This window comes from Antechinus flavipes, chromosome 3 (assembly GCF_016432865.1).
Source record: "Antechinus flavipes isolate AdamAnt ecotype Samford, QLD, Australia chromosome 3, AdamAnt_v2, whole genome shotgun sequence".
In the NCBI taxonomy this organism is placed as follows: Eukaryota; Metazoa; Chordata; class Mammalia; order Dasyuromorphia; family Dasyuridae; genus Antechinus; species Antechinus flavipes.
Window position 1 is genome coordinate 90,857,798 of NC_067400.1, and position 24,369 is coordinate 90,882,166.

The 24,369-nt window shown below is 36.3% G+C and overlaps 1 protein-coding gene across 1 annotated transcript in view; it reads left to right on the plus strand.

Moving 5' to 3' along the window:
- OLFM4 (olfactomedin 4) overlaps window positions 1–17,056 on the plus strand; it is a 38,381-nt gene extending 21,325 nt beyond the window's left edge. The window contains exons 4-5 of the mRNA XM_051983885.1: window positions 520–673; window positions 13,978–17,056. Coding sequence (XP_051839845.1) covers window positions 520–673; window positions 13,978–14,777 — 954 coding nt within the window. The 3' untranslated portion in view covers window positions 14,778–17,056. The remainder of the gene's footprint in view (window positions 1–519; window positions 674–13,977) is intronic.
- Window positions 17,057–24,369: the final 7,313 nt, after the last annotated feature.

Sequence of the window (24,369 nt, forward strand, 5' to 3'; positions counted from 1 at the left end):
TTGGAGAATACATTTTGGTGAGGTCATTTCTGGTCTTTGAAGATAGACTATTTTATAGTATTATAGTCTAATAATGAATATTAACCAGGACATTAATAAAAAAGTCACCAATAGAAAAATTCACAATTCTTAATACACACTTTTGAACTTGAAGTGTACAGAGAGCTTTAACATTCATTAGAAACATAATTATAAGATAGAATGAATAAGCACGTGTTTATAGGGGCATGTTATTAGAAATGAACTTTAATGGACATGTGTAGATGTTCTGAAAGAGGCTACAGTCTATTATTAAAGCTGTTAAAATCTTTGCCATTTTCTTCTTGTCACACACATTTGCCTGAAATCTGACAGGCATTCACGCTAACCCATAAAATGTATTCTTCCAAATGAAACCATTCACAAGCCCTCTGGTGTATTCTCTGGCAATGTTTCACTAAATGACAAATTCATCCCCCAAATGTTTATGAAAGAAATTGCACAATAATATAAAGTCACTCTGAATTTTTATTTCCTCAGATCAGGAATATGACTCTCCTGGTGCAGGAGTTGGAGTCACTAGATAAAAACAATATCCTTGCAATCCGTCGGGAAATTGTGGCCCTGAAGAATAGACTGAAGGAGTGTGAAGAGTTTAGAGGTCAAAACAATACAGATCCCTTTATCCCACCTGGTAAGCATTCTTTGATTTACCACTTGGTCAGGGTCAAAGAGGTGAGGAAATGGGGGAGAATGCGGAGGTTTTTTGACACTGAAGAATCAGGAAGACAAAAAATATGTAATTATAAATCTGCCAAAGTACTCAGACACCTTGGTGGATTGCATTCTTGATGTAGGAAAGCAGAATAAGTGGATTGCTGAAGTCAAAAAGGGATAGGATTTCACCTTCCTCCAGTGTTCCCTACAGGGGTTTGTTCTCATTATTTTAAATCTCCTTTCCACATAGTTCTACATAATACACACCAGGGGACTCTTCTGTGAAAGGTGCCAACACATTGGATTGGTTTTATTTTCTTCAGTTCCATACAACACACATTTATTAAGCTCCTTTTGCAGCGTGAAAGACACTGTGCTGTTTGCTGGGGCTAGAAAGAGAACAACACAATAGTTTCTGACCTCAGGGAGTTTACATTTGGGTAGGGGAGATGCAACACAACTGGAGACAAATAAATAGGAGATTTGGGGGATTTAATACTAACAACTAGGAAAGTTCTAAGGATGTGGCAACTGGAGTTGATGGGGTGCAGCTTCTAGGAGAAATAATGCCGTAATCCTGATGCTCCCAAAATTTAGAAATGCTTTTGTTCTAACAATCTGTTTGTCAATGATCCTAAAGTCTTCTGGCTTTAGGAATACTATACTATAATCCCATGAACATTGCTGACTGCCAGATAGCAATCTGTTGGTCAGTGATAACAGGATTTCTGAGACAAATTTGTGAGGTGCATACCAAACTACTCCTCAATTCTACCTCTAAGTCATGAAATTAGCATATCAGTGGCATGAAGAACCAGATCTCTCAATCTTTTCCTGTAATTTTATCTTCTTGCTCCTGGTTCCTTGCTAACTTCTCTGGGAATTTAGCCTGCTTCAATTGGTATTACAATTACAATAAACTTTGCCCCTTGACTTGGAGATGGGTTCAAGTCTGCAAAGTCTTTTGAGACACTTCTCTACACTTGTTTGCAACCCCAACCTTTTGTAGTCTGCTTTTGAATCTCAATAGACTGAGTCTTGAAGGAAGATAAGGAATCTTAGAAACAGGAGGAAGTACTTTCTGGGCACTGCAGATGGTTTGGATGAATTCTTGAATGTAGGAGATGGGAGACTGAATTTGTGAAACACATGACAATCTAGCCTGGCTGTACATCAAGTGTACAAATGTGGAATAATGTGGAATTGAGATGGAAAAGTAGAGTCGAGTCATTTGGAGAAGTGAGAAGTTTGTATTTTATGAGAATCATAGAATTTGAAAATTGAAAGGGACACCCATTTCACATCACCCTGAAAAGTATCCCTCCCCTCCCCAAATTCCCTATAAGTGGTCATCTATCCTTTCCTTTAAAGCTTGAAGGCAGGAAGAATCTCTGTTTCCCAAGGTTCCAGTTTTTGATATCTCTAATTTAAATAGATATCTCCCCTTACATTAAACATCTATTTGCGATTTTGCATCTTCTACCCATTGCCTTCTGGGAACAAGGAAAATAGGACAATATGGAAGCACTGAAGGATTTTAAGCAGGTTAATGACATGTTCAAATTTGTGCTTTAGGGGAATTTTTTTGTTTTGGCAGCTGCGAGGAGGCTGGATTGGAAAGGAGAGAGTTTGGAAGCAGAGAGATCAATTAGGAAGCAGATATCTCAGCTTACGTTTGGCTTTAGAATTTGATAAAATGAATCCATATTGACATCAATGTTGGGAGATTAAAGTATATATAGAGAGAATATGTAGAGAGAATAACTAAGAGTTAAGGACTAATAGAAAAGGATTCAGAGTGGAAGTGAAAAATTTAGGCATAAAATGTTGTCTAATTATAAGTATCCTGTATTAAGGATGGTATCCTAGGCTATAGGCTTTGATGATTAAATTAACTTCTTAGGGAATCAGCTTCTTTCCAGAGCTGAGCCAAGGCACTTTTGGTCTTGGTCCAGGACTTCTTCCTTTATTATATTATAATCTCTGATGACCTTTAAGTTCTAGTTCATGGTTCTAAGTTTCATGAATTGTTTGGTCTCTGAGCCTGACTGACTTTTTAGATTCAAAGATTTGCTAGACCTTATCACTGATATCCTTCTACTTTATTTCTCTCAGTGCCATCAAAACCTGATGTTCAATTTTAGCTTTTTTTCCCCTATTCCCTCTATAGTTTTTACTATACAACTGCCACATACCAGATTATAAGAGTACATTTAATAGAGTTCCTTCAAAGAGTAAAAGAATTATATATGATAACATTATGTGTAGAATGAAATGATAAATAATTGACAGTGCTTATAAAAAACTAAGGAAACTGACCCTATTCAGAACACATTTTAGCATTTCTGCTCATTGAAATCCTACTCATCCTTCAAAACTTGGCATAAATCCAGTCATCCTCATGATTGCCTCAGTCTGAAATGATCTCTGACCCTTCTAAATTTCTAGCATTTTTCTTTTGTACCTCTTGTAAGACACTTGCTATTTGATGACTTGAATTGTTGCTATTTTAGATTATATCTATGAATTTTGTCTTTAAAAAAAACAGAGAACATAGTCTTGGAAGGCAAAACTAGTATTTTGGTCTTTGTAAACCATAGAGCTCCTTGAATATAGAGTATACAAAGAGTATGTATTTAAGAGTCAATTTTATCAACAATGCATCTATTAAGTACCTGTTATATGGAGAGCAAATTTTAGTTCCAGGAATCACTGTCTAAGGAATGCCATTGACATTTGGAACATGTCCAAAGAAGGATAACCAGAATGGTGAGGACACTGAAGACAATGCCCTGTAAAGATCAATTAAAGTAATTGGACATATATAGCCTAGAGAAGAGCACATTTGGAGAGTGGATAGAAGGGCATGCTTACAGCCTTCAAACCTTTCAAGGGCTGTCACCTGGAAAAGAGATTAAACTAAGTTTGCTTGTCCCCAGAAGGCAGGAATAGGAGTAATAGGCAGAACTTGTGAAGAGACAGATCTTGGCTTTAATGTTACAAGAAAAAAAAATCTTAACAAAGAGAACTATAAAATCTAATGGACAGCCTCCATGGACAGTAAGAACCCTATCACTAGAGGTCTTCAAGCAGAGGCTGGATGATCACTTGTCAGAAGGTTGTTGAGGCAATGACTGTTTAGGTCCAGTTTGGACCAGATGGCTTCTAATTTCCCTTTTAACTTGGACTGGGATTCTGTGATTCATGCCTGAAACTATTGCAATAGTTTCCTTACTGGGCTAATTATGTCCTGATGGACATGATATCAGCAGAGCTCAGCTTCCTGGGCTAGAGCAATCCCTCAAATCCACCACCAAGGCCTTAGGAAAAAAACCTATTTTTTTGTCCATCTGGATTTCATTTTTTATTAGATTTTTGTAAATGGCTTTTTAAAATTCAGCTAGCATGAATTGAACCAAATTGCTCACTTGGAATACCCTCCCCTTGTGTTTCTGCTCATTGAAATCCTACTCAAAGCTCAGCATAAATCTAATCACTCTCATGATTACTCCCAGTCTGAAATGATCTCTGACCCTTCTGAATTCTTAGCATTTTTGTTTGTTTGTACCACTCATACTACACTTATTATTTGGTAACTTGAATTGTTGCTATTTTGGATTATAGCTAGGAATTTTGCCTTTTTAAAAATAGGGAATGCATTCTTGGAGAGCAAAAAGTAATATTTTGCTTTTTGTAAACCACAGAGTACCTTGGACAGAGAATAGTGTGCAAAGAGTAGATGTTTAAAAGTCAATCTTATCAACAATGTATTTATTAGGCATCTCTTATATGCAGAGCACAGTAATGAAAGAAATGTAGTTTTAGATATGAAGAGATACCCAACTTGATTGATAGAAATGATAAGGAAACTGTGAATGCATATACAAGAGAGTATGCTGTAAATGCACCAGAGAAAGAGCTAAACAAAGTACTGGGCTAGTTCCCAGAAGAGGTTATTGGCTATCAGAATGATCAGGAAATTCAACTAGCAAAGATATGGAAGCTGGAAGGTGTAGAAAAATCTGAGAAACAGAATTTTCTGCTGGCTAGAAGCAAGAAGTAAAAAAAAAAAAAAAAACTGACATCAATATTGTACTCAATGCATGACATCATGCTTTGCACACATTATCTCATTTGAACTTTCCAATGGAGGGATAGGGATAGGAACTGGATTAATATTTGATTGATATAAGAAATTTTTGGGTCAGCAAAATGCCTCTCACAGATTTGTATTTTCTCCATAAGTGGAGTCTTAGGGAGCTAGTTTTCTTGAATCCCCAGTACAGAACTCTTACCACATACCATACTTCCTCTGACTCAGTGGAAGAGAAAGAGATATAGCTGGCACTGGTTTGTGGACAGTTATTCATCAGTCAGAGAGGTTTGAACTTTGAAAGGCAGTAGGGAAGTACTGGACCTTTTTGTCCAGAGAAGGGATGGAATTTGGTCTCTCTTTAAAGAAATAGGCCTAAAATTGTTGACCTAGAGAATGAAATGAAAAAGCCTTCTGTGAACCAGACGGTGCTAGCTTCCAATGCACTCAATGCATTCTCTAGACAAGCTAAATAAATGGGTATGAGCTAACAGCACTGTCACCAATCCTTTCTAGCTGTATCAACGACAGAGGAAGGCTGCATCTGATAACAGTGAGGATCATTGCATTGACTTTCTCAGTGCTTTCCATTTTTATTGATTTTTATTGCCTACAGTCAATTTTCTTTCAAGCCCTTACTTTGTGCTACATGGCCAGGTGTCAGTCTTCTATAGAAGATCTCACCTAAAAAGTGTGTCATGGTTACAATCCTTTCAGTTTTGTGCCAAGTAGAAGAATCACTCAGTATCCCTTCCAAGCCTTCTTATAGCTGATTAGAGACCAATATGTGATGCAGAATTGGGAGAATTGGGAAAATGTCTTTTCCTTCACTTATGGGCCTAACTGAGGATGAATTTTTCCTTGTTAGTGAGGTGAAATGTTCTTGTTTTTTAATTAACCTTAAAGGATGATAACTTTTAGCACTGGAAAGGACTTTGATATCATCTAGTCTCACCCCATTATTATAGAGAAGAGGAAATTGAGATGTTAAAAGATTAAGTGTCTTTCCCACATTTGACACCTAGAAATTTATGATATGTATAATAGTTGCTTGTTAATTAATTAATTGATTAGAAAGAGCCGAGCTTGAATTCAGACCTACATTCTCTGACTCCAAAAACATGTGTTTGTCTACCAGTAGTTATTGCCTAGACCTATGCATGACATCTCCTTATGGTTTCCATGGGGATAAATTCAAGTCTGCGAATAGAGGAATTGATCTTTGCTTCTGGAAATAGAAAGGTGGTGTTTTTTTTTCTTCCCTCTTAACTTCAGAAAGGTTCCCCAGTGGAACAGATTATTCCAGCATTTGAAAATTACTAAGAAAACCTTAGACACAACATTTTTGGAGTTGGAATGAACCTCAGAGGCAATTTAGTCTAACTCTATATGTAGATAAGAAAACAGAGCTTTTTAGAGGTTGAATGACTTGCTCAAAGTGACACAGATAATTACACTTAAGATTGGGATCAGAATCTAGGTCTCCTGAGTCCCTTCAGTACATCATATCAACCTTTCATTTACTTGGGTTATCAAGAGTCAGTGACTCAAGAAAGAAGGAGCCATTATTCCTTAATAGTCAGGCCAGAAATAAAGCATGGTCAATTTCTCGATTGTGTTTTTTCAGGGTTCTCTCTTGGGTCCCCACACATAGACTTTGAATAACACCCCAAGCTGAGCTGGGTTGTTTGAGCAAATTGATCCCAGATTTTCTTTCACTTTCCCAACAACCTTGGACATACCTGAATTCCTGCCAAGCCACTTGGCTACTCTCCAGGTTTTGTTCATATTATATTTATGATGTTTATATTAAACTGACTTTTTGTCATGTTTTTAAAATCAATTTCTTTCTCTCACTCCTTTTCTGTTTGGTTTGCTTGATAATGCAGAATTGAGAGAGCTTGGAAAATCCCCAGGCACCACAAAGTTGTGAGCCTGTGGAGACTTTAATTAAAGTTACTCCCGATTATAGGACTCTAAAATCTGGCCTGTCTGACTTTTCACTGCAAAGCTGCACAGAGTAAGGAAACCTATTCGCAAGTGTCAGCTATAAAAGAATTCTGGGCTCCATTTTTCCTTCCCTGCAGCTACAAATTTCCAGCTCTTGTCCCATCCAGAACTCAGATTCAGTCAATATATTTACAGCATCATACCAAGCATACTATCATTTATTTTTGCTGCAAACAGCATCCTTCTTTTCTGCTCCATTTCACAGAACCCTCTGAACCAAGATAATTGGCCTTATCCCCATTAATTCTGTGCCTGCCCAAAAACCCAACTGACTATATCTTCCTATTGCCGAATCTAAGTGACTACATCCAGGCGAGACTAGATTGGAAGCTCTAATGATAGAATTCAGTCATGGGGAGGCAATATGATCCAGTGGAAAGAGTGCTAGATTTGTCATCAGAAGGCTTGGTTTGAATACCTGTGTGCCCTAAGGCATATCATGTTACTTTTCTGTAAGTCAATTTGCTTATTTGTGAGGGGTATGTGTGTGTGTGTGTGTGTGTGTGTGTGTGTGTGTGTGTGTGAATGAAATGATCTTTAAGGTCTCTTTAAACTCTAAATCTTTTTGATTCTATACTTAGCACAGTGCTGGACATATAGTAGATGCTTAATGAATATTGATTGATTAATGCTCTGGTAAAGCTAATCTCTAAAAGGGAAAGGATGAACTTCCTGGAAGCCAAGAAACTAGAGAAGGATTCAGCCTGAAGCTGTGTATCCAGCTGTCCTGATTTTCTTTAGTTTTTATCTAGAATTTGATAGCTATGGACATTTAAATTTAGTTAATATCATAAGTCAATAGTATTCTCTGCTTGCCAGATAAGGTTAAGTGACCTGCCCATGGGAGATTATTATGAGGTCTGGATAGTATTAGTATTAACAGTGTATGGCATTAATAGCTGATAGCATTAATAGTAGATCTAAGATTAGAGGATGCTTCTCTGCAGATATCTGAAAATGGCATTTTAGAAAATGCCATTAACCACAGCACTTTTAAAATAGCCACAGTTGAGTTTTCACAAATCATTTCTGAATTATGGCTTTTCAAGTTCTTTTACAGAGTGCTGAAAAGCTGTCCAGCAAATTTAGAGATGTATACAAACAAACAATTAAATCTGACTACCTGGATTACACGTGGATAGAAAGCCATGGCACTATGGTCTTATGTGACTGGTCCTATGAAAAATTAATAGAATCATAATATTAAGAGTCAGAAAGTATCTTATGAGATATCAAAGTCTGTCTAGACGAGGATATAAAGGCTCTTACTGTTAAATGACTTGAACAAGATCACATTGTAATAAGAAACAGATGAGAAAGAGGAGATATATACAAACTTAGGTCTTCTAATCTTAAATCTAATGTACAGGTGGCTAATCTTATCAATTTCTAATGGAGAGGGAAGAAACTTCTCATTTTCCTTTATCTATATAAAAGAAAAGAATTTCTCCCAAAGTTTCCCCAGAATTTATAAGGATCATTAAGATTTAGAGCTGGAGAGAATCGCATAGAACTTATTTAATTGGTAACAAGATGGAGGTTAGTAAAATCTGCTCAAGGTCATATAAGTCAGAAATAGCAGTCAGGTTTCAAACCCATGGTCTCAGAATCTATAGGCAGAGTTCTTTCCAATCTATAACATAAAGTTAAGAAGTGAATTTGTAGTTGTTGTTGCCAGGTGATTGTGGTTAAATGACTTGCACAGGATCACACAGCTAGTAAGTCTTAAGAGTCTGAAGCCAGATTTGACTCCAGGTCCTCCTGACTCCTGGAGCTGTTGCTGTGGCATCTAATTGCCCCAAAGGGGGTGAATTTGAAAGTATTTATAATAGCTTTCATTGATTGATGGTTGTCATGCACTTTTAGACTGGTTTGGTTTCTGAGGGAAACAATAATAACAGTAATAATAGCTAGTATTTCTGTAGCACTTTAAGATTTGCAAAATGCTTTACAAATATTGTGTCATTTGATCCTTACAACAACCTTGGGAAGTAGGTGATCTAAATACTAAATCCACAAAGGTTAAGATTCTTGCCCAGAGTCACACAAAACTAGGAAATGTCTGATTTTCAGGTTTTCTTGACCTTAGGACTAGAACACCTATTCCCCATGTCACAAACAAATCAAATCTAACAACTAGCTAGTTCTTAGATGTTCTATCTTGGCAGTATAGACCCCTACAAAGAATAATCTTGCTGTTGTTGGTCCCAAATCTTTTGTAGTATTGGAACAATGCAAAACTGGTCATGTTCTTAGTAGGTGAGGCAGGAATAGAATGTTTTTTTGAGCAGGAAGTGTAAAGTGGAAGAAATGAAGAAAGTTGGGTTAGAGATAAGAAGGAAAGAGGAATGGTGTTTTTAAGATTTTGGAATTAAAGAAGGAGTTGACAGAGGAATGTGAGAATATTCCGAGCAATGAGATAAAAGTTGCTTCTTCAGCCTTGAGTAAAAGGTGAGGGTGGAAATGAAGGTAAGATTGTAAAGCAATGGTGCACTTTCTGGTTGATGTTTCCTGTTATTTCTGCGAGGTGACCATAAGTCAGGGAGAGTCTGGCATAGCTTTCCCTTCTGTGAACCATCACAATTGCTCTTTCTATAGTGTGGGACCAGTTCTCTGTTCACCATAGACTATAGGTATTGTTGTTGTTGACAAATCATTTGTTTTCAAAGAGTACCATGACATCAGGAAGGTGATGTCATGACTTGCAAATAAACTGAATTTAAGTGAGGGAGGACTGTGCAGTTACCAGCTCCCTCTTTTCTCTAGAGCCATTTGGGTCTAGTGGCAAGATATAGATCAAGATGACTGGAGATGGTCCCAGAAGCAGTTGGGAAACCTTGGCATTTTTAAGCTAAGGTCTTTAACAAGTTTCAGTTTGACTGAGATAATGCAAATTCAATGCAATTCCATGATTAAGATTAGATAAAAAAATGAGATAAAGAATGGCCTCTTATTCCTAGTTCCAAGGAAAAAAAAATCAATCTGGGAGGTGAAGATCCTCAGGGCTTCTAGCTAAAACAGAAATCGTTTATATTTATATTCACTTTAAATCATCAGGGCCCAAACAATGACCAAGTGAAGCTTGGATTGGGACTTATTGTTAGTCAATCAATGAAAGCCAAAGTGATTCGGATTTAAAGAAAGGTCCTTAAAGAAATCTAGCCCATAAACTCCAAGATATTTTGCAAGGTTTCAGCAATCAAAATTTATATTCGTGGTCAGAGGACCCATAAGTAAAGACATGATTCCCTATGAGAAGGAGGGAGGAAGGGAATGGAAATAAAAGAAAAGAAGAAAGGAAGGAAGGAAAGGAGAGAGGGAGAGAGAAAGAAAGAGAAGGAGGGAGGAAGCAAGGAAGGAAAGAAGAAAAGAAGGAAAGAAGAAAAGGAAGGAAAGAAGGAAGGAAAAAGGGAAGGAAGGGAGGAAGATTATGCATTACTCAATTGGAATTTGCTAGTTGAGTCCCTAGTGGGACAGTTACTACTACTTTTTCTCTATCCATTATCCATATAATCTAGGACACAAAGATCCATTCTTCTTCATGTTATTTGCCACTGAAGGAGGGATAAAATAAAGGAATAGCGAGATGAATAGATTTAAAGGGAAGACAATAATAATTCCAGGGCAATTGTTAAACAGCATAGTATAGTAGAAAAGGCATCTTCCAGAAGAATAGGTTTTAATCTTACCTCTGTGACTGTAACCTTGAGGAAGTGACTTAGCTATGTAAATTTTAATTTCTTCATAAATTACATGAAGGTAATAATTCCTACCCTATCCATTTCATAGGAATGTTGTAAATATAAAACTGAGTTGCTTCAAGGGCCCTATCCTCTTGGTATTACTATTTCTGGGTATATATATTCTATGTTTATATGTCTGGAAACTTAAATTGTATCATGTTTACATGGAAACTTAGATGCTGTTTTCCTTCCACCCCCATATAGAATGTAAGCTCTTTGAGGGGTCTCATTTTTGTTCCCCTAATGCCTACTTGACACATAGTAGCTAATTAATAAATGCTTTTTGAATAAGGTAATGAACATCACATATAGGTTCATTATACATGCATGAGACTTACTTGTGAAATGTCTTCATTTTGGAATGACGAATCATTCCAATTGTTTTCCAAGACACACACCAAATCTTCCACAGTTTAGAATTTGGGCCTGTGAAAGCTGAATTACTTAAAAACCTAGAGCTTCATGGAAGTGTCTGAATAAGAACTGCTTTATCATCTTTTCAAAAAGAACATGGCACTACTTGTTTGGGATATTTCCTTCCCAAGGTTCCATCAGGAAAGTTGGGTGGGGAGTAAATAATTGTGAATTCTTTTGATCAGACAAAGATAAAAAATAACCTTGCTCACTACTACTCGGTCTAGTGTAATTTAATAAATAAATGCTCTGGAAGAGATTTCAAACAGGAAAGTCAGTTTATAGCACATGGAATCTCAACACAGTTTCTGTTATCATTAAACTGAACACACTGCTAACTTTATTTTAATAATTCATGCATTGTTTCATAAACAAAAGCAAACAAGCATTCATCTGAGAGATCACTTTTAGGGGAAGAAATAATAATTTATAATTTTATTTATTATTTCTTTGGTGGAAAGCAGTCTCTTGGCTGAACACACTTTTTTATTTATGAAACGGGACATGCATTATTAAAATAAACCCATGACTGTGTTCAGCTTAATGATATGCAAAATTATTTGAGGTTGGGTACAGAATGGTTTCATTTCTCTACCTGCTGTAATGGTTGGTAGGTTTTCTCACCCAGTTGCAGATTTATGGGAACATTTAAGGGACACGTACTTAATTCTGGAACAAAAATGCAGCCACATTTGAAAAATAAAGGAAAGATTTCTTGTAATAGTTTCACCTTTGAGCAGTCCTTGAGAAACCAAGAATGTGGGACTGTCCTCTGTTGAAGTCAGTGACAGAAATTCAGAGACAAAAGCTGGGATTTTTTCCCCAGTACTAATCTTAGGCAAGTCATTGGATCTGTGCTCTTGGCTCCTACTCTCCTTATGGGCTTGGTAAGCTTCACTGATCTCCCCCATGCACTTAAGCCAATGTACAATGAGTAACTCTGGCTCTTCTCCCTGCCACCCCCTCCCTCTACCCTCCCCCTCTTGCTTTGCTCTGTGTAGCTTAGAGAGAGAAAGAGAGAGAAGAGGGCGAATGACCTCAAATGTTTTTGAAATTGGATTTGCTATGTTATGTGATAAGCCACCTCGCTAGGTATCCCCCCCTTTCATTCTTTCTAAGAGAAACTCTGAAATGTTTTTCAGAAACTGGGTAGTAAACTACTTGGATTGTTATTGCAAAAATACTGGCAGAATTCTGTTCTCTTTATAGCTCATGAGCTATTTGGATTGGCAGTCATTACAGAATGAGAGCAATGAGGAGGGCCAGATGCCTACCCTGAATCATTTATCCACATGTTAGAGATAGGGTGTTTTCCCACGGATGGGCTAGATCATTGATTCTGGGGTCTTTTGTGGTAGATTTGTTGTGTTAAGATCCGAATGACAAAGCTTCGGTTTGTTTCTACTATATCCAAAAGGATCAGCAGGACTCTCTAATGATGATAATGGCCTTCCAAAATATGTGGTGTAAGTGGTTATGTCAGTGAAGTTATTAAAGGACACTGGTCAAGCTCCTCTGCTTAAATATGGAGGAAATCTGCCATAATAGTTAAGGTGCTAGATCTGAGTTCAAATCTGGATTCTGACGTGTACTTGTTATGTGTCAGCCACATCACTTTCATGTTTCTATTCCAAGGAACCTCAGTTTCTTCAACTGTCAAATGGGATCAATAATAACTATCCTACCCACTTCACAGGGCTGTTAGGGGGACCTCAGATATGAGACAATGTAGATATCACCTTTTGCAGACTTTAAAGAACTATATTAATGTTAGGTATTGTAATTACATTTCTTTCCCATTGACTGTTTTAGGGGACCAGAAAAGCCAGAATTAAAAGGTTAATTTTCATCAGTTTTTAAGATTCCTTCTTAGGAGGCAAATACTTCCTGAAAGAAGAGGAGTCTTAACTTGTCATTAGCTAACAGTTTATTAAGGAATGGTTGACAGTTTATTTGGGAGAGGGTAGGAGTCTGGAAGATGTTGAGGACAAAATCATCACTGCCTAATTTTCCTTAGGGATGGAGCTCATTTACACAAGGCTTTCAGGTTTCCAAAGTGCTTTTTTCATTACACCTTCATAGTGTGAATATCATTCCCCTTTTATAGATGGAAAATTGAGACTGAGTAGTTAGTTGAAGCAGCTAAGTGGAGTAGTGAGTGCTGAGCTAAGAGTCAGGGAGACCTAAGTTCAAATCCAGCCTCAGACACTTCCTAGAGGTGTGCCATTTAATGACATTTAAGCTCTGCTTCCCTCAGTTTTCTCAATTGTAAAATGGGGATAATAATAAACTTACTCTTAGGGTTATAGCAAGAATCAAATGAAGAACTATTTGTACAGTGCTTAGCATAGTGATTAACACAGAGTTAATGGTTAATAAATGCTTGTTGCCCTCTTCTTCCTTTAAGTGACTTGACCACAGTCACAGAACTACTAAGTGCCAATGCTGAGTTTTGGATTCAGGTTTTCCCTGATTTTAGATATAGCATTCTTTCCCTTATATCATGTTATATGTTTTCCTGCTTTAGTTCCTATTTTTGTAAATAAATAAACAAATATCCCAGAAGAAAAGTTGTGAAATACCATCCTAGGAAATAAAGAACATTGGGTACAAGCTGAATGATCTCTATTTACCTAATGATGCAGAGGCAGCTCGGCATAGTGATTAAACAAAGCTAGGAAAACCTATTTTTGGACACACTTCTCAGTGCTCTAAGACTATTTGTTGCAGAGAAGATGCTGGTTTGCATTTGGTAGAAGGAGTTTCCTTTTCCAATAAATTATAGGTTTGGTCTCTATTCCTTTTTCTAACATAGTGGAGGATTAATTTTTAGGAAAAATTAAGCAAGTCAGCCTCAGAAACTGAAATAGAATTGAGATTTTTATCTCTCCTCTGAGAGTCCAGACTACTATCATTAAATCTCTACAGATCATTCATGACTTCTTCTGGTTGTTTGAATGTTATAACATTTGGATTCTTTAGTTCTAAAAAGTTTCCTCTTATTTTCTTTTTTGGATATAGGAAGCTGTGGGCATGGAGGTGTGGTGAATATCAGTAAACCTTTCATTGTTCAGCTAAACTGGAGAGGGGCTTCCTATATTTATGGAGCCTGGGGGAAAGATTATACCCCACGAAATCCGGAGAAAACCCTCTACTGGGTGGCCCCCCTGAACACAGATGGAAGGTATTTAGAGTATTATCGACTTTACAACTCTCTGGATGACTTGCTGCTCTACCGACCCGCCCAAAACTTTCGAATCATGTATGGAGAAGGCAGTGGTATGGTCGTTTACAACAACTTCATGTACTTCAACTATCGTTCCACACGTGACATTGCCAAGCTTGACTTAAACACCAACAGTATTACTCTGAGAAAGACTCTTCCCAATGCCGTTTATAACAACCGCTTTTCCTATGCTGGAGTCAATTGGCAAGATATAGACTTGTCTGTGGATGAAAGTGGACTGTGGGCTATCTATTCAACTGAAGCCAGCACTGGTAACATTGTGATTAGCAGAATCAATGACACTTCACTTGAGGTGCTAAACACTTGGCAAACCATGCAGTACAAGCCATCTGTCACCAATGCTTTCATTGTATGTGGGGTTCTATATGCCGTTCGACCTATGAACACCAGAGAGGAGGAGATTTTTTACTACTATGACACAAACACTAGGAAAGAGGGCAGACTGAGTATCATCATGGACAAAAAGCTAGAGAAAATACAGAGTATCAACTACAACCCCCTTGACCACAAGCTCTATGTCTATAATAATGGTTACCTTGTGACTTATGATCTTTCATTTCAACAGTTACAATGACTTTGATAAATAGGAGGGGAAGAGTTAAATTGAACTTTTCCTAAAAAAGTGAAATGTTCCCATTTCTTTGTGTCCTATTTACTTATAGCCAAGTTGAGTTTGCTTAATATTTGGATCACTTTTTGTATCTTCAAAAATATTTTAGGGGTTTGGGATAGTAATATTTCCAATGAATCTTATTCTTCCTAATTCAGTGAGCATTTTAAGTACCTACTGTGTGCCAAATACTGTGCTAGTTGCTGACGATAAAAAAAGAGACAAAAATAATAGTCCTTGCCCAAAGGAGCTTATATTCTATTGAGAGTATTTCAGCACACATACACAGACAGGCAAAACCAAGAAATCAACAGTATTTCTAAGAGACAGAGGACATGAACAACTGGGGAATTCACAAAAGCCTCATATTGGGGAGAGTGCTCCACTTGACCTGTGCTTATAGAAGTGTGTCTTGTATCTCCTTGGCACAGCTAAGAAAAGATGACTCTGTAAATCCTTGGTCCAACCTAGCAGTGACTTTAACTAATTGAAGAGATTGAATTTCTGAAAGATGAAGCACTTATAACACTTACCTCATGCACAACACCAGTGCATGATATCAATGCTTCTGTCATTCATTGCAGTAGCTTATTCTAGTCAATCTCTGGTGACCTTTTTGACATGGAAGGAAAGAATTTATATAACTTATAACTTATAAGAGTTGCTTATACCTTTATTCAATGTCCATACCTTATTTGCGTCCCCATGGGGGGCTTCAATCATAAGGCTAGGGATTTTGCAGAGATCCAGATTTATCTGTGTATGTGTCTGATAACAGAGCGATAATGATAACAACTGAAAAGTTGTACTGTGACCCAAAGGGTCTACCTCCATTCTCCAAGGAAAGAATGCAATGACACAGGTGATGTAATTCTAACTGTAGTCCTTGAAGAAATTAGTCACACAGTGCTAGAGACTTAGATTATATCCCCTTTCTCTGTCACTGATTTTTAGGGTAACCTAGAAAATCACTTAACTAAAGCATTGAAAGGTTAGACTTTACTATGAAGAAGAAAGTATATGGCATGGGACAATGGCTAAAACACAGGCCCTGAAGCCAGGGGGATCTGAGTTTAAATCTGAACCAGGCATTTAGTAGTTATGTGATCCTGGCTAAATTATTAATCTGATTGCCTCAAAGAAAGTATTTGGCAGATGCTCTGCTTTTGATGTATTGAGCTATGGGACCTATGCTATATCCCCTGCTTCTCCATCATGATCTTGATAACTAAATAAATTTTGGGACTAAGGCATTGTCAGCTCCTTGAGGGACTATATCAAATATTTTCTCATTCCCTGTGGAATCTGGTATAATGTCCTTTATTCTATCAACATACTGTTTTGAACTTGTGGAAAGGCACTTCTGTAGGTCACACAGAATGTTGAAGATTCATTCTGTCTATTTGCAGACAGCTTGCTGTAAGAGATGGAAATCTGATCTTGGATCCACCATGACTTAGGTCTATGTTCTTGCTAATCTATGATCCAGGCCAAAACACTTGACCTCTGATGATTCTAGAACAGTTTCTAAGACTTTAAATCACAGATGAGGTACTGAAATTGGTAAAGAAATTTTCTTCATCTGGAAATTCCCTGAACTCATATAATCATGGTTCCAGTCCCTGTCCCTGTAGTGTCTACAGGCAAGCTACTTAACTCTTATATGCCCTGTTTCTCCATCGATAAAAGGAGGCTGACACAAGCCACCTATCGCATAACTTTGCATATATGGCAGCTTTGAACATAAGAATCAAAGAGGCACCAGTCCATTCTGTTTTGCTTTCTATGGCACAGGCCATAAAACAAATAAAATTAAATTTTTTACTACTTGGCTCCTCATAAAGTTTTACTTGTTTCAGGTGTATAGGCACGTGGATGATGGTGTTACTGACATAAGGTATAGGGCTGATGGTAATATTAATCTACTTTGTTTCTGTGATGTTTGATTATGTGATAATGTGATTGAAATGTATTTGGAAATTTTAATGTGAACCTTTTTAATTGTTTTATTAAATATGTTAAAAATATGTTTTTCTCTTTCCCCTTTAGAAATGTAGAATGATTAAGAATAAAAAAATCACTATTTTTCTTGCTCTATACTTATTTTATGGGAAAAGCTATGGGGGAAAGAGGTGGAATATACCTTTTCAATATATATATTTGAATTGCCTCTGTTTACCTCTTATGATTGAGTATGTAAAAATAGGTCCTCAGATTTCTGTTAATAAATTGTTAAAAGTGCAGTTTTGAAAATTCTTGTTTGATTATCAGGGATGAGTGCATTGGGAGAGATAATGCCACCCATACTTCCCTGTGACTCTTTGCCAAGTGATGGTATTTCTTTGCTGCAACAGTTAATCCCAAGACAGCTCCCTGATAGTCACTTCAAATTTCATTTTATCAACCACTGTCCCTCTTTTTATTGGGTTCCTAGAAATGCTGCTGACTCTTCAGAGGAGAATGCTGAGTCTTTTCCATCCTTTCCCCTAAGAAGTAGCCCTTCACCATCCTCAGTATCTAAAAACAATTATCAAGCATTATAGAGAAAGCATTAGCATGTGGAGTTCGGAGGGTGGGTGGCAACAGATTTTTTTTTAAAGAGTAAGATTGACAATAAATTAAAGTTCTTAGAACTCAACAGACCAGTTACAGAAAGTAAGCCTTACTATTTCTTGGCTGTCTTTGCATTTCTTGTTCTTCCACCCTCCCCCTTCAAGTATGTCTTGTTCTTAATGTTAGTTCAGTTATTTAGTCAACTAAAAAAAAAATTATTAAGTACTTACTATGTGCCAAATATTGTGTTAAGTACTAGGAATACAAATAAAGGGAAAAACACTGTCTGTGCTCCTCAAAAAAACCAAATCAAATTGTACAAACATGTACATGGAAAGTAATATCAGAGGGGAAGTGCTAATATGAAAGTGAGATGGAAGTATGAAAGTCCTGCAAAAGGTAGGATTTGAGCTGAATCTTGAGGGAATCTTGGGAAACCAGGAGGAAGAAGGAGAACATTCCAGGAGTGAGGAACAGATAGCAAAAACAAGCAGGGAGTTGGGAGAGAAAGGAAAAGCAAAGAGGTTAATTGTCACTGGATCAAGAGAATATAGAGTAGATTTGTGATGGAAAGAGCCATCTGCATTCAGAGAGAAGACTGTGGGGACTGAATGTGGGTCACAAGATAGTATTTTCATTTTTTGCTGTTATTGTTTGCTTGCTTTTTGTTTTCTTTCTCATTTTTTCCTTTTTGATATGATTTTTCTTGTGCAGCATGTTAAATATGGAAATATATTTAGAAAAATTGCACTTGCTGTCTAAGGGAGGAGTTAGGTGGAAGAGAGGAAGAAAAATTTGGAACATAAGGTTTTGTAAATGCAAATATTGAAAACTATGCCTGTATTTTGAAAATAAAAAGCTAAAAAAGAGTATATTGAAAGGAATAAAGTCTAAGAAGAGTGGAAAAATAGGAAAGGACTGATTGGTGAAGGTATTTAATTGCCAAACAATATTTGATTGATTCTAGAGGCAATAGGGAGCCACTGAAATCTATTAAGTGTGAGTAGATATGGAAAGTGTGACATAGTCAGACAAACTTGAGGAAGATTATTTTGGAGCTTGAAGAGAGGACATATTAGAATGGGAAGAGACTTGAGGTAGGGAGACCAGCCAGAAGGCTATTGTAATAATCCAGGTATGAGGCAATGAGGATGTACAATAAAGATGTATAATGAGGATGGAAGCTGTGAAGGTGAAGAGAAGAGGATATAATATCAGAGATATGAAAGTACAAATCAAGAAGTGAAAATATATTGGATATGCTAGAGTGACTTTTATATCTAGTGTTATGGTTTGAAAAGTGCTTTAAATATATCATCTCATTTGATCCTCACAAGAATATTTGAAATGGAGACTATCAATTTTTTCTTTTGCATGATACTTCTGATTTCATTGGTATAAGAAACTACCTTTGTTAATGTAGATGGGTACCTATGCTGGCAACATGGGCTTAGAAAGTTACATGGGGGCAAAAAATTATATGGGGGCACTGAGAGGTTTAGTCTCTAGTTATAGAGGCAATATGTGTCAGATATCAGGTATTCTGACTCTAAGACATCTCTATCCTGTGTCTCTTGAGATTGTTATTTTCTCCATTTTATGCATGAAAACTGAGGTTTTCATCTCTGGCAATCTGAGATGGCAATTAAATCTAGTTCTTCCTGATTCCATGTTCAGAACCTTGTCCATTATGCCATACTGTGGGCTTCTGACATTTTTCCCTTTTATCCTACTCTTGCTGACCATGAACCAGTGAATATAATGTTCTTGTTTCCCAATTAACTAGTCAAAAATGATAATTTCCTATATATCTCCTAAAGCTATTTCCCTTACCCTTCTCTATACAAGACAACAAGTATTTATTATTTAATATTTGTTATTATAATTCCTAGAAGTTCTCTACCTTTCTCCCTCCATCATTTACATTTCTGATGGGCTGTTATTTTAAACTATTACTTTAGAATCCCAGGGGTTCTTGATATGGGGTTCATGAACTTGATTTTCCTCCCTCCAATATTTTGATAACTGAATTTCAATATAATTCATTTTCTTTATAATTCTATAGCTTTTGTGCATTTAAAAACTTTATTCAAAGAATAGATCTATAAATTTCATCCCAACTACCAAAGAAGCCAATGACATACAAAAAAAGATTAAGGACTCTGATTCATCAGACAGTAGGACCCGGGACTCCAAGGTGAAATTTTTCTTCACTGAATCTTGTATCCTTATGCTGTGCCTTGCCTTATTTTTCACCCTGGCTAAACCTTAATCTCCTATTGACATTTCTCAAACAAAGGAACAGCTAAGGCCTTATTCTTAGTTACTGGCTTTAACCACATCTTTATATCCTACCTTTATGCTTGGGGTCCTTCTTTTCTTGATTGGATCTATAGACTGGATGCTTTTAAAAACCATTTCAAAGTATGTGGGACTCTGTTGTTTTGATTTTTATTGTTCTGACCATTTTCTGACTATAGAAAATCAGTTCTTAGACTCACCATCTTCTTGCTTACTGGTTTAATCAGATTAATTATTTAATCACAAATAAGATTATGTCCATGTAGTATTACATCTTTTCTGAATGATATAAGGATATCTTCAAGGGATATGATGAAGATGTTAGATGATAAAGATGTAAAAGCTTTAATTTTAATGGATTAGTAAATTTCAGTTTGAGAAAAACACTAAGATTAAGCTGTTTATATATTATAAAAAAAAACTTTCAAGCAAAACCAAATGGGACAGGTAGTGATTATGTTACATATCCTTATTAGACTCTTCTCCAGTCACTAATTGAACAGGGTCATATTTTCACAGTTGCCTTAAGTTTTATTATTACATTTCTATAGAAAAACCTCAACCTAAGAATTACATTCATCTAATTCAGCCTTATTGTTAGGTACAACAAGTCTTTGCTTTGAAAAATATAACAGTGTCACAGACATCCATCCAATTATCTTTTCATGTTAAATTTTTTTTACAGTTTTATTTTTATATTGCACTTTATCTGAATATATCTCCCCATCCTATCCAATGAGTCATTAAAAAAAGAACAAAAAACCCTCAGTTAAACAAAACAATTAAACATTTTTCTTCTATAATATTTCACACTCATAGTCCTCTTCTTCTACAATGAACAGAGGAAAGTATATTATGTCATTTTCTCTTCAAGGCCAATCTTAGTCATTATAATCATATGCATTCAATTTCATGTTTTTTGTTTTTTTCTGTTTGCATGGTTACAGTCATTGTATATACTATTCTACTCATTTTGTTTATATCAGATCTTTCCTTTTCACATGCATCTACACATATATTTCCATGTTTTTCTAATTTCTTAATATTTATCATTTTTTGCCTTTTTTTTACTTATTCCCCAAATAATGGCCCCCTACTTTGTTTGTAGTTCTTTGCTACAACAAAATGTGCCACAATGGATATTTTGGTATATATGGGACAGTTCTTTTTATCTTCGATTTCCTTGAACTTGTATAGTAATAATGAGTGAATATGAATATCTTAATTGCCTTTCTTAGAATAATTCCAAATTGCTTTTCAGAATAGTTAGAACAATTCACAATTCACTGATAGTGCCTTAGTGTGTCCAGCTTTTCCAATGTGAACTCTTTTAATCTTTTGCTATTTTTTCCCATTTTGCTAGATGTGAGGTAAAACCTCAGAGTTGTTTTAATTTGCATTTCTCTTTTTAGCAACTTGGAGCAATTTTTCATATGATTCTTGAGACTTTTCAATTCATCTTCTGAGAATTATTTACTTATACCTTTTGACCACTTGTTCATTGGGGGGCATCCAATTATTTCTCAGACTCAATTACTAAGTCCTGTTGAGTCCAACTCTGCAACATTTAATCCAGCAAATATTTATTGAGTGTTTTTATTTAGGATACTTGGAATAAAAAGTCAATAGGAAGAAATAGTCCCTGCTCTCAAGGAGGTTAAATGTTACTGGTAAGTTAAAACATGGACCCAGTTATATAAATATAAGGTAATTTGAGGAATAAGAACACATTAATAACTAGAAGAACTGAAAAAGCCAGCCTCATCATCTGTTTTACTAGCTGTTTGACCTTTTAAAGGTCACTTGATTTCTGCCTGCCTCATTTTCCTCAACTGCAAAATGGGGATAATAATAACACTTATCTCCCAGGATTGTCATGAGGACTAAAGGAGATAATATTTGTAGTCTACTTGGCACAGTGCCTGGTAATAATAGGTTTTTAACAAATGCTTGTTCTTTTCCCTTCACCAATATGGGCTGAACTTTGAGTGAAGTTAGGAATTCTAAGAGGTAGAAATAATGTAGGCAAAGGTATAATGTGGGGTGCAGGAAAAAACAGGTAGGTCAGTTTGGATGGAATGTAGAGTGTATAAGAATGATCAATGTGAAATACATGTAGAAGGTCAATTGGATCTAGATTTTAAAGAATGTTCAATGAAAAACTGAGAAAGCTTTTATTTTATACTAGAGTAATTAGAGAGCCACTGAAAGTTATTGGGTAGGGAGTGACCTCTTGAGACTTGTATTTTAAAAAGACTATTTTGTCAACTGTGCGAGGATGGCCTAAATAGAAGGACGTCCTTCTATTTAGAAAGGTTGAAAACTACAAATCAGTCAATAAAAACTTGTTATTCATTCATTATGTGTCAGATTCTGCTAAGAACTGGAAATATAAAGAAAGGCATAGATGCTATCATGGTTCTCAAGAAGTTCACATTCCAAAAAGGAAGACAACATAGAAATGACTATATACTAGAAGATATAAAATACAGAAAAGGTAGAAAGTAATCTCAAAGGGATTGTATTTAATTTAGGTATGAGGTGATAGGGATCTGGTCCAGAGAAATGAGTGGAAAGAAGGGGATAGATATAAAGTGTAAACACATAAAATTCTTTGTGTATGGATAGAATTGACAAGTCTTGATAGCTTATATATGGGTCAATTAAGTGAAGGAGAAAAGAAGGGTCATGAATGGCTCCAAATTTGTGAACTTGAATTACTAGAAGGATAGTAGGATATTAGGAAGTTTAGGGGAGGGACTGGTTTGGGGAAGAATGAGAATTAGTTCCATTTTACACATGTTGAACTTGCGATATCTACAGGTCAATCAATTGAAGATGTCTAATTGGTGATGTAGCATTTTCAGTCAGACAATAAACATTTATTAAATACCTACTATGTTCCAGATACTGTGTTAAATGTTCGAGAAAAGGAATATAGTTGGTTGGATTTGTGAGTCTTCTTACACAGAGATCATATTTTAAACCACAGGAGCTAATGAAATCACCCAGAGAGGGTGGAGAGAAAAAAAGTCTAGAGTAGAGCCTTGAAGATTATCCTTCCTTTCTATTTGCATTAATTGTTTTCTAGGGATTTATGCAGTGTCCTTGGAGGACTAGTTCCTCTGGTGTGAGGGCCTGATGAATCCTTTCCAGGACCACTCATCCATCTTTGGAATCCATCCATCACCCAACTCTCACTTGTGGCTCCAAGAAGCTATAGCACTTAAAGCAGCCATATCTCGATAAAAATGTCTTGGTATACAGTCTAAACCAGGTTGAGGATAATAGACAGGCTTCAAACTTGTCAGTGAGTTGGGGGGATGGCTATCCCAACCATGTAAAGACTGGCAGATGAGAAAAACTTGTTCCAATGCTCATGAAGGCAGTTAAAGTAGATCCTGTGAAGCACTTAGGAATTGGTCAGACATTGAAGATGCCAAGGTCATCCACTGCATTCCAGGCCATCAGCAGACATCTTGATATTTGTCTTACTGGACATCAATGACTCTGGAAGAGACACTGATGACTTTGTGCCTCACAAATTCATTTCATGCACAAGTCAAAATACCACTCCATGATGCTTTTGGTCTTCTTTGATATGAAAGATGAACATCTGCCCTCTAGAAAGGTCTCTTATTACCAATTCCTAATCTATGTAAGAGCTTTCTGAAAGATCTTGCCATTTCCATTCATTCCCTTCTCTAATTCCTCCATATTTCTCCCAGAATCTTTCCTATACATAGATCTGGTTATGCAATGCTTCTGCTCAGAAATCTTCAGTGGATCCCTTATTACTTCCCAATCATTTTAAGAACCTATTATCCTCTTATGTTTCTAGTCTATAACTTTCATTGCCTATAACTACCCTCTATGTGTCCTCAACTTCATTCTAAGTTGTCCACCATGTTTTCCAAACATTTTCTGTGTCTTTGCCCAGTTTTTCCCCCTTTCCCATTATTCCCTCTTCTTATCATTAGGAAGCCCATTGAGTGTATTAAAGCCCAAATGTTATCTCCTCCATGAAACCTTCTTTGATCTCCCTTAGTAATGACTTTGGGTCTTTAGGATTTTGTTTTGCATTCTTCTAATGTATATATCATATATGTAATAAATTCCTTTGTCTCCATATTATCCCTGTACTAAACTGTAATTTCTCTGAGGGTAGGAATCATATCTTTGAATTTTGAATTTTCCCAAGCATTTCACACAATGTTTCGCACATGGTAGAATAAAGTTTTAAATAAATAAATGAATGAATCCTGACCCAAATTACCTCATCATGCATCCATTTTGCATAAAATTGTATATGTGTCTACTGTTGTAGACATATGTACATGTCCTCCTTCCCAATAGAATATAAGCTCTTTGAGGGCAGAAATGCTTTCATTTTGGTCTTTCTATTCCCAGTCTCCAGCATAAAGTAGCCTCTCTATAAATGCTTGCTAATTGATTGAGCTTGAATTTGATATTAGACTGTTTCAATGGTCTAAAAACATTTAGTAAAATTATTATTTTAATTTTTCATTAATATTTTCATTTTTTTCTGTAGCTGAATATCCTAAAGGACTGCTTTTATTCTTTTAGGATGTAGCCACATGTCCTCATTTGCATGAATAGATTAATTATTTTGAATCCTCTGCTGTATTTGTGTGACTTTTGATCTTCTTCCAATTAGAATCATTAACACGGGTCAGAAGCC